The following is a 14,834-nucleotide window of genomic DNA, read 5'->3' on the forward strand; positions in this document are numbered from 1 at the left end:
CTTTAAAAAAAGGAGGGGGGGTTGTGGAATACATACACATAGTTCAAAAATCAAACAATGTAAAGAATTTCAATAAAACATTTCCCAGCTGTCCCTGTCCGCCGTTGCCCGGTTTCCACCTTCCTTCCCCTCACAGATAACCACTGTTTGGTTCTTACGTATCTCTTAGAAGCCAATACAGATATGTTTATCATTTTCCCCTAAAATAGCATACTTATATACATTTTTCCATATTAATATTGACATTCCTCAGTTTTCTTAATGGTTGCATAATAGCACATTATATAAACTAATTTCCTATTAATGGACATCCTGGTTGTTCCTAATCTTTTGTTGGGAACAACAAATGGTGTTTCAACAAATAATTTTGTAAATATATCACTGTATACATGTGAGTGTATGGAGGATAATTTACTAATATTAGAATTGCTGGGTCAAAACTATGCAACTATGCACTTGTAGTCTTGATGGATATTATAAATTGTCCTCCATTCCCATTTTTTTAAAAAAAAATTTAAATTAAGTCATGGCTTCTCCTTGATACCAAAAAGCATCTAGATATTATTTTCTTCTTCCCATAGAAAGTGAAATCAGCAGGCATAGGAAACCTGCTGGTCAGTAGGATGCATACAGAATCGTAGCTTTTATGCTTTCTGTTAAAATGCAGTAAAATTACAGTCTTTTCCTCATGCACCTCTGCAGAATTTATTGACCATTTGACCTGGGTCTTTGTGTTTCTTAACTTGCCAGTATCTAACCTAGGCTGCTGACCACTTGATGTTTGCAAAACACTGAGGATGTATTTCTGTCACAGAACAAGGAACTCGTGATCATGGTTCTGACTTACGTCTCCCTTCTCCTGCTTTTTCATTCTTTTTCTCACTGGAAACCAGCCCGGGATAGGGAGGGCCCTCAGAAAGAGATCTGTGTCCAGGCCATGGCACATGCTTTTACTAAGATCTGTTCCTCTGACTTACTCTTGTTTCCATACCCCAGAATAGGAACTCTGCCTCCAGAGAATGTTTAGCACCACCAATTTCTCTTCCAGGTTCCAGCAAGAGGAGAAGAAAGGAGGAAACCACAGGGAAAAACGTTAAGAAAACACAGCACGAGTTAGATCACAATGGTCTTGTTCCCTTACCGGTCAAAGTCTGCTTCACGTGTAACAGGTATTTTTCTTCCCTAGCAAAGGGCTCTTCCTCACATTCAGCAAATGTTTTTTCTCTCTTTTATCACCTCTTCCAAACCATGTATGTTAAATAGAGGTAACCTGTAATCTGATGGTATGAGTACAAAGAGACTGAATGACTAATTGACCAGAGCCTTGAGTGTTTTAAGAAAGAAATCCTTGAACAGTCACAGTGTAGAAGTACCGTAAACCATATTGATAGAGGCTTAAGCGAGAGGAGTTGGACTTAAAAATGAAGCATGGGATATTTAGACTAGCTAGCAGGAAGAACTCTGGCCAGCCTAGACACACGTCCCTGAGAAAGGCTAATAATTTTTGAAGCACTAAAGATGAATTTAAAAGTAGTACAAGTATCCATCCTAACTGGCATGCATCAGACTGGATGACTTCCAAAAGCCTCTAGGCTGCCCTAGTTGTAGCTTCCCAAGGACACTGGTTTCCTTCAAATAAGATCTCCGCAGTGACAGGAACCAGCTGCCTCAGTTACTGAAGCTGGACTTGCTGGCTTGGATGTGTGAGAAAGACAGGATAGCAAGAGAAAATAGCTCTCAATGAGAAATGTTCCACAGCAAAAGCTATAGGGAACAAAACAGGAGCCAGACCCATGCTGCGGCTCTAGTGTGACTTCAGGACTTCTGAAGTATCAGGACTTCTGGGGTATTGTAGGTACAAATCACAACTGGTATTTGCTTACATGCCCTCCTTCGAACTGCGTTTACATGAGTACATAACAAAAGCATTTTCCCAGCACAGTGCTCTCTGGTTGTCAGTGTTACTGAGTGCTTAATATCAAAGAGAAATCTTTTCCTCTTGTAGTGTGAGACTCTGGAAAAGTTGCTAGTGATTTTTTTTTGTAACTGAGGTAATTGCTTTCTGTTAAGGAGTAGAAAGATCAAAGCAGGGTTGGCGATCTTCCCCAGTGGGTATCGAGCGTTGATCATTCCTGCTCCGACAGCCACTTTAGCTCTACTCCAAATGAGCATTCACTTCTCTGCTTTCCTCTTAGAAGACTGATGAGGAGCCCAGTGGTGGCCCCCAGCTTCATCCATCTTCCTAATGGTGAATGGAACCAAATTACTGGGGAGGAGAATGTGAAAGAACACAGCTAGGATTAAGGAAGGGAAGCCGTCCCACAGGGCAGAGTTCGTGTGAATTCTCTCACCTTGCCATATTAATGGCCTGCCTCTCTCTTGCAGGAGTTGTCGCGTGGCCCCTCTCATCCAGTGTGACTATTGCCCCCTCCTGTTCCACATGGACTGCCTCGAGCCCCCGCTCACTGCCATGCCCCTGGGCAGGTGGATGTGTCCGAATCACATTGAACATGTGGTGGTAAGCACGACAGTGTCCTTCAGTCCTCTGTGGGCATAGCCAAGGCATGGACCCATTCAGTGGAAAGCATAAAACTGTCAGCCTTGTACCAGAGTTCACTCCAGTCTCTCAGATGCTGATTCCTCCAGATCATTCTGCTCACTTATCATCACTGTGACCTGCCTGCCTCGGCCATGTGTTTTGCCTTTTCCCACAATGCCTTGTTTCAGTTGCATGGGCAGACTTAGGCTGCTAGCGCTTAGTTGTTCGTGAATAATTTCCTCTGTAATGAGTTAAGCAGTTGGTGTTACAGCCCTCAAAGGGGAGTATATTAGATCCAGCCTTACGCAAATCAATGCTCTTCCATATTTTCTTTTTCTTAATTTATTTTTAATTGGAAGATAATTGCTTTACAATGTTGTGATGGTTTCTGCTGTACAATGTGAATCAGCCACAAGTCTCCCATATTTTCTTGTCTCTTGTTTTTAGAGGGAACAAACTAAGAAAATTCTAAAATATTTATTCTCATAGCACTGGCAGGTAACTGCCCAGTAACTTTGGAGATTTGAAGAACTGACCCAGATAACTAACGGTATTCCAGACAGTCATTTATTGAACACCTAACGTGTCCTACACACCACATGAAGCCCTTGCCCTTCTCTTCCTTTGTCAAAGCTGTCGAATGAATGAATGGTATGAGGTGCTATTATCTTATCTCCCAGGAGACTTGGTTACATTTTTCCAGACTGTTTCCGGGGGCCAGACTAGAACTGTAATTTCCTATCTCCATAAGAGGACATCTCCTGATCAGCACGGTCCCTTAGAAGGTTGAATGAAAGAGGGCCCCAGGCGGAGCAGCTCCCTCATAAGAGCAGCCTCTCCAGGTTCAAAGGGTAATTGCATAAGGCATCACTATATCAGATGGTGATAACCATGGAATGACTGCTGGCCTTCTGCACGACCGGGGCCCTCCGCTCTGCCCCGAGAGGAACTTCAATTATAGACTTGCTCCTAAGGGAGAAAGGGCGTGCTTGGCCCTCTTCACTTCACACATGCCCCTCAGAAGGGTTATGCAGGAGGAAGCCTCTCTCCAAGGCTCAGTGTGAGTGTCTCGTTTTGCCTCCTGCTGAACCAGAAGAGAAACAGCAATGAGCAGTCTACCCAAGTGTGAATCTGTAAGAACAGCCTTTCAGCCAATGAGGAGTTATTAATTGGGTGATTGTTTATTAGCCGCATAGGGGGTTTTCCTAATTTACTAACTAGGAAGCTGCCACGTAGATCTATTCTTTTAATTAAAGTATGGGGGACCAGACATAGAAGAGGAAAAGAGGCATAGTTGCTCCATGCCTTCTGGAGGCTGCTGCGCCCACTTTTTTTCTTCCCTCCCTTTGGTCTCTTGAGAGCAGGCCAAGACTTTCTGCCTGCTGTAGAACAAGGCTCTGGTACCCAGGTGGGTTCATGAATGCTCCCTGGTACCGTGGAGGAGGAATAGGGCAGGATTCTGGTGTTGGTCTCACCTGTCAGCCAAGCTCCCACACGGGAAACAGTCCTGCTTCTGGTGGGAGAGAGGCCCTTGCTAGGAAAGGAGTCTGGAGCTCTCTAGGGCCAAGGCTGTATCTGCTCTGAAACCTGTGCACTGGGTAGAGGACCTGGAAGGGCCCTTCTGGGCTGATTGCCTATGTCTTGTCCCCTTCAGGCTTCTCTAGGGAGTAGGAAGTAGACTGGGCAGGGCCAAAGGAGAATATCTCATCCACATTTCCCGGCCCTCTGACAGGAGTGTTGACATACCAGCTCCTGACCAAAGGAGCCCATTGGGCCGAGGGCTCCTTTTTTTTTTTTAAAACATAGAGATAGTTGGGAGGGTGATGCATCTGAGCTTCATAGCAGGAAATGTGTCTGCTCTGTCCCCAGCTGAACCAGAAGAACATGACGCTGAGCAATCGGTGCCAGGTGTTTGACCGTTTCCAGGACACCATTTCACAGCACGTCGTCAAAGTGGACTTCCTGAACCGAATCCACAAGAAGCACCCTCCCAACCGCCGCGTGCTCCAGTCGGTCAAAAGAAGAAGCTTGAAGGTGAGTCACAACCCGGCGCAAGCAGGATGGTGGTCTCTGCCCGCCTTCCTGGGTAGACAGGATCAGGGTCCCCATTACAGAGGGGGAGACGGAAGCTCAATGGCAAGTGACAAATGCAACCATCAGTTTATGGTGGTCAGGAAACCCGCAGGGGCACCTTCAGACTCAGCCAGGTTTCTAGTTCTCTGGAGGATCAGCACTCTTCAGCCCCTCCCACCAAACTTTTGGTGTGCTCTGCTGTTACCATCCCCCCTCCTGGCACTCATTCTGTTTCTATTAGGTGGCCCCTTTCTCAGAGCTGTCTGATAAGGAGAAGGTGGGGGTGATTAAGCAGAAGCCCTTACAAAAAGTGAGGCACAATCCATTTTTCTGGGCTGCTGTTAATATATCATCAATACTCAAAAAAATTGGTGGCGTTGGTGTAATCAACATTTGTATGCGTCTGACAGTTTCTAACGTATGTCCACAGAGATGGACAGGAGTATTTCCTTCTTTGAAAAGCATTTGGTAGTACTGAGGCTGTCTCTCCTAAACCAATCAGTCTCATTCATTTAACTTAGAGAACATAACACTGTATACTCTTGTATATAAACTTGATTTTTCTCTTTTGAAGTAATCCTGCAGTCCCCTGTACCAAGGGAAACCAGCAGTTCTCAAATGTGGCCACTTGGTGGCAGCCTCACTTAAAATGGTCACTCGCACCACTTCTGTCACTTCACTGGGTGTCAGCGCTAGCGAGATGTTAACTGTTGAAAACTGTGTAACAGACTCTTAACTGTAAATATTTATGCTTTGGTGGGAACACCAGTTTTCCAAAATTAAGGTATTTGCAGTCAGGGGTAGAATGTATTTGCACATTGAAGATGGCATGCCTCAGACCTTAGTTAGACATCTAAGAGTAAGTCTGGGCTGTGTGATTGACTGTGTGGATCTGAAAGAAAGCCTGGCCGCTGAAGTGAACAGGCCAGGGGACCTTGATAGAATCCTGATGCCCCTCCCCCCTTTTAAATGTGTCCCTATTCTTGAGGAGAATCCAAGGGTATGAGTCGCCTGAAAAGCGTTTTGTTCTTAGTATGAGAGAGAGATGAGGCCTGCAGCACCAGAGGATGGCAGCAGAGAACTGCCCCAGCTCTGCTCTGGAAGCTGGCCTCCATCCTTCACGTACAGCAATGCAGGCACAATCAGCGGAGACCTTCATATCTTTGCTGGGGGGTCCCTCTTTCTCAGGGGCAACCTTAGTCTAGCTACTGCCCCCTTCCTGGATGCCCTCAGACAAGCCCACAGCACTGGCCACCACTGTTAATGTGACAGCTCTCAATTCCGTGTTTCTTGCCTTTCTCCTCATAACTAGATTCATATCTGCCTGCCCATCCCACAAGCACTTTTCTCTCAACCTGCCCAAGACCAAGAGTCTTTTGCCTCCAAATGTGCTCTTCCTCTTGTATTTCCTGGTTCAGTGAATGACTGAAATCTCTACCCAGTCTCTCAAACCAGAATTCAGTTCTTCTTCCCTTAATCTCTATAAGGACTTGGTCACCAAATCTGTTAGTTCTCACACGTTTTCCAAGTCCACCTCCCCCACCTATAGTTACCCCTTCGTCTGCCTGGAAGTTCCTCCTCAGCTGCAAGTCTCGACTGATAATACTGCCCTCCTACGAAATCCTCCCTAGTCCTGAGCTCCTGGCCCCCAGAGGAAAGTAAGCACACTTTTTTTTTGGTAGCTCCTTAGACATCCTCTCTTCTAGGACCCATTACATTTTATTGTAATGTTTCTAGGCTCATCTCCCACAGACTGTGAGCTCCTTGAGGGGCAAGGCTTAAATTTTGTTCATCTCTGGATCTCTAGGACTTGGCATAGTACACAGACTCAGGAGGTACTCAATAAATGTTGGCTGAATGTATGAATGACTCTTGGCTTGTGTGACTCTTTCATTCACACGTGTTGTGATTCCGAGTGTGTCGTCCGTCTTTGTGCAGCAAAGAGGCCTTTAATTGTTTCATGAGTCATGAGTGAATGGATGAAGACAGTTGACATTGATTGAGTGCTTATCACCAGACAGGCCTCACGCTGAGCATTTCCACAGTGAATGTGGCCTTATTTAACTTTTTCTCTTTCAGATACTGCTCACTTACCTCCCAGACTAGGTGCTGATCAGTAAGAGCCTAGAGTCCCACTCTAAAGCCCTGTCCAGTGTCTCTCTTACACTTTTTAGGCCAAAACAGAAGGCAGCATACAAGAAGGCCTGGTTTCTGCAGACCTTGGACCTTGATGAAGACGAGTAGGAGACATGGCTGCTTTTTTTTTTCCAGTTCTGCGCCTTCTCGGGCTCGTGTGTGTGTGTGTGTGTGTGTCAGAGTCACAGAGATGGAGGTGCAGAGCAGTAGTCGCCCACTGTGTGTGTGTCCTTGTCCTCAGTGGACCCCAGAGTGGATGGTTTCCCCTCAGGCATCGGCACCACAGACAGACGAGCAAGACCAGGGCAGAGCTCACTGGCTGTGTTGGCGCTGTCACCCTCTCCTTCCTCCCTCTCTCTGTCCTGAACAGGTTCCCGATGCCATCAAATCTCAGTACCAGTTCCCACCCCCTCTCATTGCACCCGCGGCCATTCGGGACGGGGAGCTGATCTGCAATGGGATCCCTGAGGAATCACAGACGCACCTTGTGAACTCTGAGCACTTAGCCACCCAGGCAGAGCAGCAAGAGGTGAGTGAAGGCAGGGCCAGGATTCCTGACCCCATCTTCCTTCCACCTCGCCGTGGCTGTCACCGGAAGTCACTTTCATCCCCATCTTCTGCCACCCCACCCTCCCCCACCCTGAGCCCCCACCTCCACTGCCACCGCCCTGCCCCCTGAGTTGACCTTTCCAGAGAGACCCTCTGGCTCAGATCCTGAGGCAAGTAAGAGAACTTCAGAGTCAACTGGTCTGCTTCTCTCCACCAGTCCCCAGGGTGCTGCGAGACGGGCACGTCCGTCTTGCAGAAAGAGATGAGTAGACCTAGAGAAGTTAGGTGGCATTGCTGGACACACAGCAGGAGCTTGGGTCCTTGCTGGATATTGGTGACGAGGTGAGCCTTAGGGGCAGAGTCAGAACGGGAACCCCCAGCCCTGCTGACCAGGGTGTTGTCTGCCGAGTGTGTACCAACAAGCCTTGCTTGGGAATGGAGATGGAATCCTCTCAGGAGTCAAGCACACCCTCTCTGGGCATTCGCGATGGGACCTCGGAAACAGTGCTTGTCGGCTCTGCTGTAGCCCTGGCCGCTGTGGCAGGAAGGACCAGCGCCTCCCAGGCCTCTCACCCTCCTCTCCTCTCCTCTCCTTCCGTTGCAGTGGCTCTGTAGTGTTGTTGCGCTCCAGTGCAGCATATTGAAACATTTATCTGCTAAGCAGATGCCTTCGCATTGGGACTCTGAACAGACAGAGAAGGCTGATATTAAGCCTGTTATTGTGACTGACAGCTCAATCACCACCTCCCTGCAAACAGCTGACAAGGCACCTCCACCTTCCCACTACCCCTTGTCCTGCCCCTCAGGGCTTAGCACCCAGAATTCCCTGAGCTGCTCTCCACCCCACCAACCCCCAACCCTAGAGGACATCAGCTGCAGCTCTTGTGCGGAAAAATCCAAGAAAGCCCCCTGTGGGACTGCCAACGGGCCGGTGAACACAGAGGTGAAAGCCAATGGCCCACACCTCTACAGCAGCCCCACTGATTCCACGGACCCCCGGCGACTGCCAGGCGCCAACACCCCCCTACCAGGCCTCTCACACCGGCAAGGCTGGCCCCGGCCCCTCACGCCACCAGCGGCTGGGGGGCTTCAGAACCACACCGTCGGCATCATTGTGAAGACAGAGAATGCCACTGGCCCCAGCTCTTGCCCCCAGAGGAGTGTGGGTCTTGTCCCAAGCCTACCCCCTTCCGTTCCCAGCTCTTGTGCCAGCATCGAGAACACCAGCACTTTGCAAAGAAAGACTGTCCAATCCCAGATAGGACCTCCGTTGACAGATTCAAGGCCACTGGGCTCACCCCCAAATGCCACCCGGGTGCTCACTCCCCCCCAAGCAGCAGGTGATGGTTTCTTGGCCACAGGAGCCAACCAACGATTCTGCTCACCAGCGCCATCGTCAGGTGAGTGCGGCTTAGCCTTTCTTGCTCTTCCTGGCAAATAACTATTAAGGTTCAAGTAACACTTGTATCCCTGTAAATGTTCCAGAGGACTTCGATCTCTGTATTAACTGTCCTCCCCCCGTTTCTGTGGTAGAAGAGAAAGTGCCTGTTAACTTGTCCCTAATTTAGAGGCGGGACCTTTAGGCTCTGAAAGCGATTTCCTTAAGGTAAACCTACCGAGTCAGTGCAGGAGTGGAACTGGAACCTGGGTCTCCTGACTCTCCCCTCCCATGCTGTCTAAGCTTTTTGTCCCGTCACCTTAGAGGAGAGCAACCGGCTCCTGGGAGCTGCCGTGGTCAGCCTGAGGTTCTGGGTGACAGACTCAGTGTTTGATGATCCACCCCGTTCCAGATTCTCAGAGACAGCTCATTTGAAGGAACTGCCGTGTCAGGGAAAGCAGGGCCAGAAAACAGCAGTGCCTTCCAGAGTAGGCAGAGTTGGGTGCCCGCAGAGGTTGTCCTGGCCCGAACGCTTGCGCTCAGGCCGCAATCTACAAGGCAGTCCCATAATACGTCCTGGGCCGGGTGTAGACCCGCTCTTTCAGCTGTCCCCCGTCAGCATTCAGGACCTCAAGGTTGCTGACCCCAGCATCTGAACCAGGTTTCAGATGCTGCTGGAACCCCCTGTGGTCTCTCCTGTCTGAACTGAACTGGCCTCCTAGTCAGCTGGGAGTCTCGGTGACCAGGTGACTGTGACTTCTCTGCATGGGGGCCCCTGGTCCCAGGATGGCCCCTACTCTCAGGCTCTCTTCCTGTTTAATCTCTGAATACCAGCCTGGCTAGCTTCAGCACCTGTGAGTCCACTTCAGGACGCAGGAGCTGCAGGGGCAGGCACCACCTATTTGAGTGAGCAGAGGCAGCCGGGAGGTAGTCATGGCCCAGAGGACGAAGCTGTCCCACCACGTCCCCCTGAGCAGTAGATGTCACTCGTTCTCACGCTCTGGGGACTCCCGCGTGCCCGGGTGTGTTGTCGTTCCACCTGCCCTTCCTCACCACACGTTTTTAGCTCTAGGAGTTCCAGAGCCTATGGGGTGAGGATCAAGAAGGGAACATCACCTTGGGCCCGAAATCCAGGCCTGTCTCAGCAGTGGGGGATTGGACCGGTGGGTTTCCCTCAGGCAACGTAAGTAACAGTCTTCCTGCTCCGTCCCCAGATGGCAAGGTCAGCCCCGGCACGTTATCCATAGGAAGCGCTTTAACCGTACCCTCTTTCCCAGCCAACTCTACTGCCATGGTGGACCTCACCAACTCACTTCGAGCATTCATGGACGTCAATGGAGGTGAGCGAATGAGCCACTGCGCCTGTGCAGCGTTCAGCTCATTGCAGAGGGGCAGAAGGGGCCCTGATCTCAGGCGGTGGGGAGGTGGGAGGACTGTAGGAAAGAAAGCCCCTTCTCCCAGTTCTGCCTTATAAGATTGAAGGCAGGAGGAGAAGGGGACGACAGAGGATGAGATGGTTAGATGGCATCACCGACCCAATGGACATGAGTTTGGGTAAACTTTGGGAGTTGGTGATGGACAGGGAGGCCTGGCGTGCTGCGGTTCATGGGGTCGCAAAGAGTTGGACATGACTGAGCGACTGAACTGAACTGATACACATAACAGAGACAAAGGGAGCGCAGAGCCAAGCTAAACCAATGAGAAGAGAAGAAAATCACTTTAGGCAGATCACCTGGACTTGAATAAAACCAGGAGCTCCCAAAGGAGGGACCTCGTCTGTGAGAAACCCCCAAAGTCAGAGAGAACTGGAGCAGACCTTGATCTCTGTGAGCAGGGAGGTTAGAAAGTCCAAGCCTCAATACCAGACATCGGGGCTTCTGCTCACCCCAGGTAGGCAAGTGGTGTCTTGCTCCACTTTCTGGGACCGCTGTACCTAACGTTAAGCTGCCCCACTGCAGGGGGTGTTTGGCCAGGCTGCCTGCGGCCTCATTGCAGAAGGGCCAGTGAGATGCTCAGCTCCAGGCCCTGGTACCACTTTGTACTCCGAGTCATTTGAGAAAAATCACTTGGCTGGATTTTAGGAATATTTCAGCAGGCTCTGCGACCCTCACCTACTGCTGCATTCCATTTTCTCCTCAGCTGCTTTTTAATCTTTCTCTTTGGTTAATAGAAATCGAGATAAATATGCTGGACGAGAAGCTGATCAAGTTTCTGGCCTTGCAGAGAATACATCAGCTTTTCCCCTCCCGGGTCCAAGCTTCACCGGGCAGTGTTGGGGCACATCCGCTGGCTTCTGGAGGGCACCACACGGAAGGTGCGCATGCCCACGCCACCCTTCTAGGTCCACCCTCTGCGTGTGAACAGCCATCTCCCCTCCACGGAGAATCTCAGTCCTCCATGCAGGCCTTTACTGGGCTTAATAAAACACCACAGCTTCTTTTCTCAAAAGCAGAAACAAGATGGTGACCACCACTTTCAGATCAGACTCGGGAGAGTCTGCTGTAACTCATCCCTTGTGAGACACAGAAAGCAACTAGGAGTGCCTTTGGGTATATGTGATATGCTTTCTGCTCATTTGCTTCTCAGTATTTGAGCTGGAAGGATTTTCCAAAAGGCTAACTCAGCTTAGGACAGCCCTTTGAGCATTAGCCAGTAAAAGCCTCGCTGCCTAGAAGTGGGATCCTCAGACCACTAGCATCAGCATCACCTAAAAGCTTGTTAGCAGAGCTCAGGCCCCACCTCAGACCTACGGAATCAGAATCTGCATTTTAACAAGATCCCTGGGTGATTCATATTCAAAATTAGAGGAACATTGGTTTGTGGCTTCTGGGTTTTTTGCACAGCCTCCCTTATAATATCAGTTGGTATATCCCTGATAAACCAACCGGCAGCCCTTGTGCTTCAAGTACTGTCATCCTTGAATTATATGGTCCTCTTCAGAGATGGTCCTTTTTACTCTCTCACGTGGGAAACGCTGTTAAGTGGGGAGATAGAGCCACACCCTGCAGCGGTTTCATGTCAGGTGTGATTTTGGAAAGATGACTCATCCAGTAGAGTTATTTCCTCCATGACCAAAGGTCCAGCTTCTCTTGATGTGTTTTTGGGCCCCAGGTTCTGTTGCTGAACAATCTCATCCCTATGTTTGCTTTGCAGTGCAGAGAAGGGAAGTACAGGCCCGAGCTGTGTTCTACCCCCTCTTAGGGTTGGGAGGCGCTGTGAACATGTGCTATCGAACCCTCTACATCGGGACAGGTAAGCCAGCTGGGAGGGGCATTGAATCTCTTCAGCCCTGAAGATGGACACCCTGACCCCCGGAGGCTAGAAAGGGAGGGATGCGCTCTCCAGGGCAGACTGGTTTAACCCAGCAGATGTCTGGACAGGAGGGACTAAGAAAAGGGACTGTCAGCTGCCATCTTCCCGCTTCAGGCCTTGTGTCCTGTGTGGCATCGGACAGCCCGGACGTCAGCCCTGATCGCTGCTCAGTGAGCATTTCAACAGCGCAGGAAATACCTGAGGAGAGGGCACATGCTGTGTCCTTGGGGACCTTAGAAGAAGTGATGGGGTTGAAACACGTGTAACCTGTACTTAGCCCTGCATCTTGCCAGAGGGACAGGCGAGCCCTTAGCCTGGAAAGGTCCCTCTCTCTCAGATGATGCGATTTCTGGGCCCTGCACCCCATGTTGTGCTCGCATGGAGATTGCTCCCTGCACCCCTCTGGGCAGTAGCCCATGTTCTGAAGCACATGAGCTGTCAGGGACATCTGTTCTTTTACAAGGCATTGGAAAAAATAGCAGTTTTTGTTCAAAAATACAAGGAGAGGGCCCTGAGCTTACCTGTCCCTTGAGTTCCCACTGAGAAGCTAACTCCCATCCCACTCAGCTCCCCAATGCATCCACCTCACAGTCTGTTCTTTGCTTTCCTTTCCTCTCCTCCGCCCCTCACAGGAGCTGACATGGACGTGTGCCTTACAAACTATGGTCACTGTAACTACGTGTCCGGGAAACACGCCTGCATATTCTACGATGAGGTGAGGGGTGGCAGAGAGCTCTGCCAACCTGAGGCCTCTCCCAGCACTGGGGTTTTGTTCAGTGCCCTGGGTGAGGGGAAGGGGATGGGGTCCTCTCCTTCTCTTCCCTCCCTGGCATTCCCGGAAGAGAAGAGTTTTAGTGTGAAGGGCATCCGTCCTGGGGAGCAGGGTTGCCATTTCTCCTGAGGTGGGTCAGCAGGCCCCGGGAGGGAGGAGGCACCCTAAGCAGGGGTGGGGTGGGGGCAGGGGGACCAACCTAGAAGGAACCAAGCCCTCCAGGCGTGTCCCTGTGGGTTTCATCATCGTCGTCATCACGTGCCAGTGAATGTCATTTCACCAGGAGCCCATGCTAAGGAGGCAGAGTACTGGGAGGGTAGGAAAGAAAGCTTTCTTGAGGACATGAGTCTTGAGCCCTATTCGAAGGGGCAGGGCAGCAGGGCGTGATGGGGAAGGAAGGAGGGCGCTCCCAGGTAGAGCAGCACAGCCTTCTCCATGTGTCCTCTCTCCCCTTAGCCCCAGGCCCCACGCAGCAGACCACACATGTTATCTTCCCTCCTCCTCCTCAGAATACCAAACATTATGAGCTGTTAAACTACAGTGAGCACGGGACAACGGTGGACAATGTGCTGTATTCATGTGACTTCTCTGAGAAGACCCCGCCAACCCCCCCAAGCAGTATTGTTGCCAAAGTGCAGAGTGTCATCAGTAAGTTGGAGCAGAGGCCTGTGGCCACGGAGCCTGCCCTTTTTGGACACTTTCTCTGATGCCTCAGTCAGGGTGGTTGTGTCTCACTGCCATGACCTGCTGTCGCTCACCTTCCCAGTCCCGTTGGCCAGGTTCTCCTTGCTCGTGGGCCCCAGAAAGGCCACGGAGAAGCACGTGCTGTGCACCCCCATGGGTATACACACCTACCTTGGGAGCCTCAGACTCCACCCCTCCTTTCTGAGCGCCCCTCACCCCAAGTCACGCAGCGTTGTGGAGTGGGGAGGTGCAGAGGTCCCACCCTGGCTGGTGGCCCAGGTGGGGCTTGGCTGCTCACTGTTCCTCTCCTGTGATCTTCCCCCTCTCTCCCAGGGCGCCGCCGGCACCAGAAACAGGATGAAGAGCCAAGTGAAGAGGCAGCCATGATGAGCTCCCAGGCCCAGGGGCCGCAGCGGAGACCCTGCAACTGCAAAGCCAGCAGCTCAAGCTTGATTGGGGGCAGTGGGGCCGGCTGGGAGGGCACGGCCTTGCTGCACCACGGCAGCTACATCAAGCTGGGGTGCCTGCAGTTTGTCTTCAGCATCACTGAGTTTGCGACCAAACAGCCCAAAGGCGATGCCGGCCTGCTGCAAGATGGGGTCTTGGCCGAGAAGCTCTCTCTCAAGCCCCACCAGGGCCCTGTGCTGCGCTCCAACTCCGTTCCCTAGGACTGGCGGCCACCCCGTCACCCGCCCGTCCACCCCACCCAAGACTCCTGCAATGCAAAAATGTACACAAACCAAGCCCGGGTTTTTTTTCTATACTCCACCGGAAACCCTTCGACTACAATCTTTGCATGAAATGAAGAAACCTTTTGACTTTTTTAAAAATCCTTTTTCTTTTCTCAAGTTCTAGGGGGCATTTGCACATATATTTGTACTCAACATTTCATGGGAAAGCGGCAGACCGAGCTGAGGAACAGCGTGGGCAGGGAGGGGAAGGCCGATGGTCTGGACACCTCCGACACAAAACCGTTCCCCACTCACCTGCTCCCTCCCCCTCGCCCGCCGTTGTAAAATAATCAGAAACTTGTTCTATTTTGTGGCAGTGACAATAGTTTTATATTAAAAGAAAAAAATACAGTTTTCATACAGCAAAATCTATACAATATCATTGTTTTATTTAATATAAAGATCGTACCCACCTTCCTTCCATGGTTCCCACCCTCCAGGTTATTTTCCCTTTCTGCAGCGGTTGCACTACAGGTAGCTACTGTGTATTATGGACAAATGAGAAATGAATTCTTTTTCTGGCTGTCCATCTTATTTTATTTCAAATAAGGAAAAGTGTATTTGGATTTTGTGTAAATACATCTAGTGATGACATTTTTTCAATGTTTTTAAAAACTGTGTACAGTACTACATGTGGTAGAGCGTTTTCTTCAAATTGTC

At 50.3% G+C, this 14,834-nt stretch overlaps 1 protein-coding gene across 18 annotated transcripts in view; it reads left to right on the plus strand.

The window, feature by feature from the left end:
- Positions 1-14,542, plus strand: part of PHF12 (PHD finger protein 12) — a 38,926-nt gene extending 24,384 nt beyond the window's left edge. For 12 of the 18 annotated variants that reach the window (XM_081580294.1, XM_081580295.1, XM_081580305.1 and 9 more), the window contains 11 exons: positions 1,049-1,169; positions 2,386-2,518; positions 4,409-4,573; positions 7,119-7,277; positions 7,902-8,697; positions 9,890-10,015; positions 10,846-10,989; positions 11,829-11,927; positions 12,620-12,702; positions 13,269-13,407; positions 13,777-14,542. In XM_081580294.1, the coding sequence (XP_081436420.1) occupies positions 1,049-1,169; positions 2,386-2,518; positions 4,409-4,573; positions 7,119-7,277; positions 7,902-8,697; positions 9,890-10,015; positions 10,846-10,989; positions 11,829-11,927; positions 12,620-12,702; positions 13,269-13,407; positions 13,777-14,111 (2,300 nt within the window). In that variant the 3' untranslated portion in view covers positions 14,112-14,542. Of the gene's footprint in view, positions 1-1,048; positions 1,170-2,385; positions 2,519-4,408; positions 4,574-7,118; positions 7,278-7,901; positions 8,698-9,741; positions 9,767-9,889; positions 10,016-10,845; positions 10,990-11,828; positions 11,928-12,619; positions 12,703-13,268; positions 13,408-13,776 lie in introns of all 18 variants that reach the window. The other 6 variants (XR_014079601.1, XR_014079602.1, XR_014079603.1 and 3 more) reach the window with 3 other exon arrangements.
- Positions 14,543-14,834: the final 292 nt, after the last annotated feature.

This window comes from Giraffa tippelskirchi, chromosome 3 (assembly GCF_054371585.1).
Source record: "Giraffa tippelskirchi isolate mGirTip1 chromosome 3, T2T-mGirTip1v1.2.pri, whole genome shotgun sequence".
NCBI lineage: Eukaryota > Metazoa > Chordata > Mammalia > Artiodactyla > Giraffidae > Giraffa > Giraffa tippelskirchi.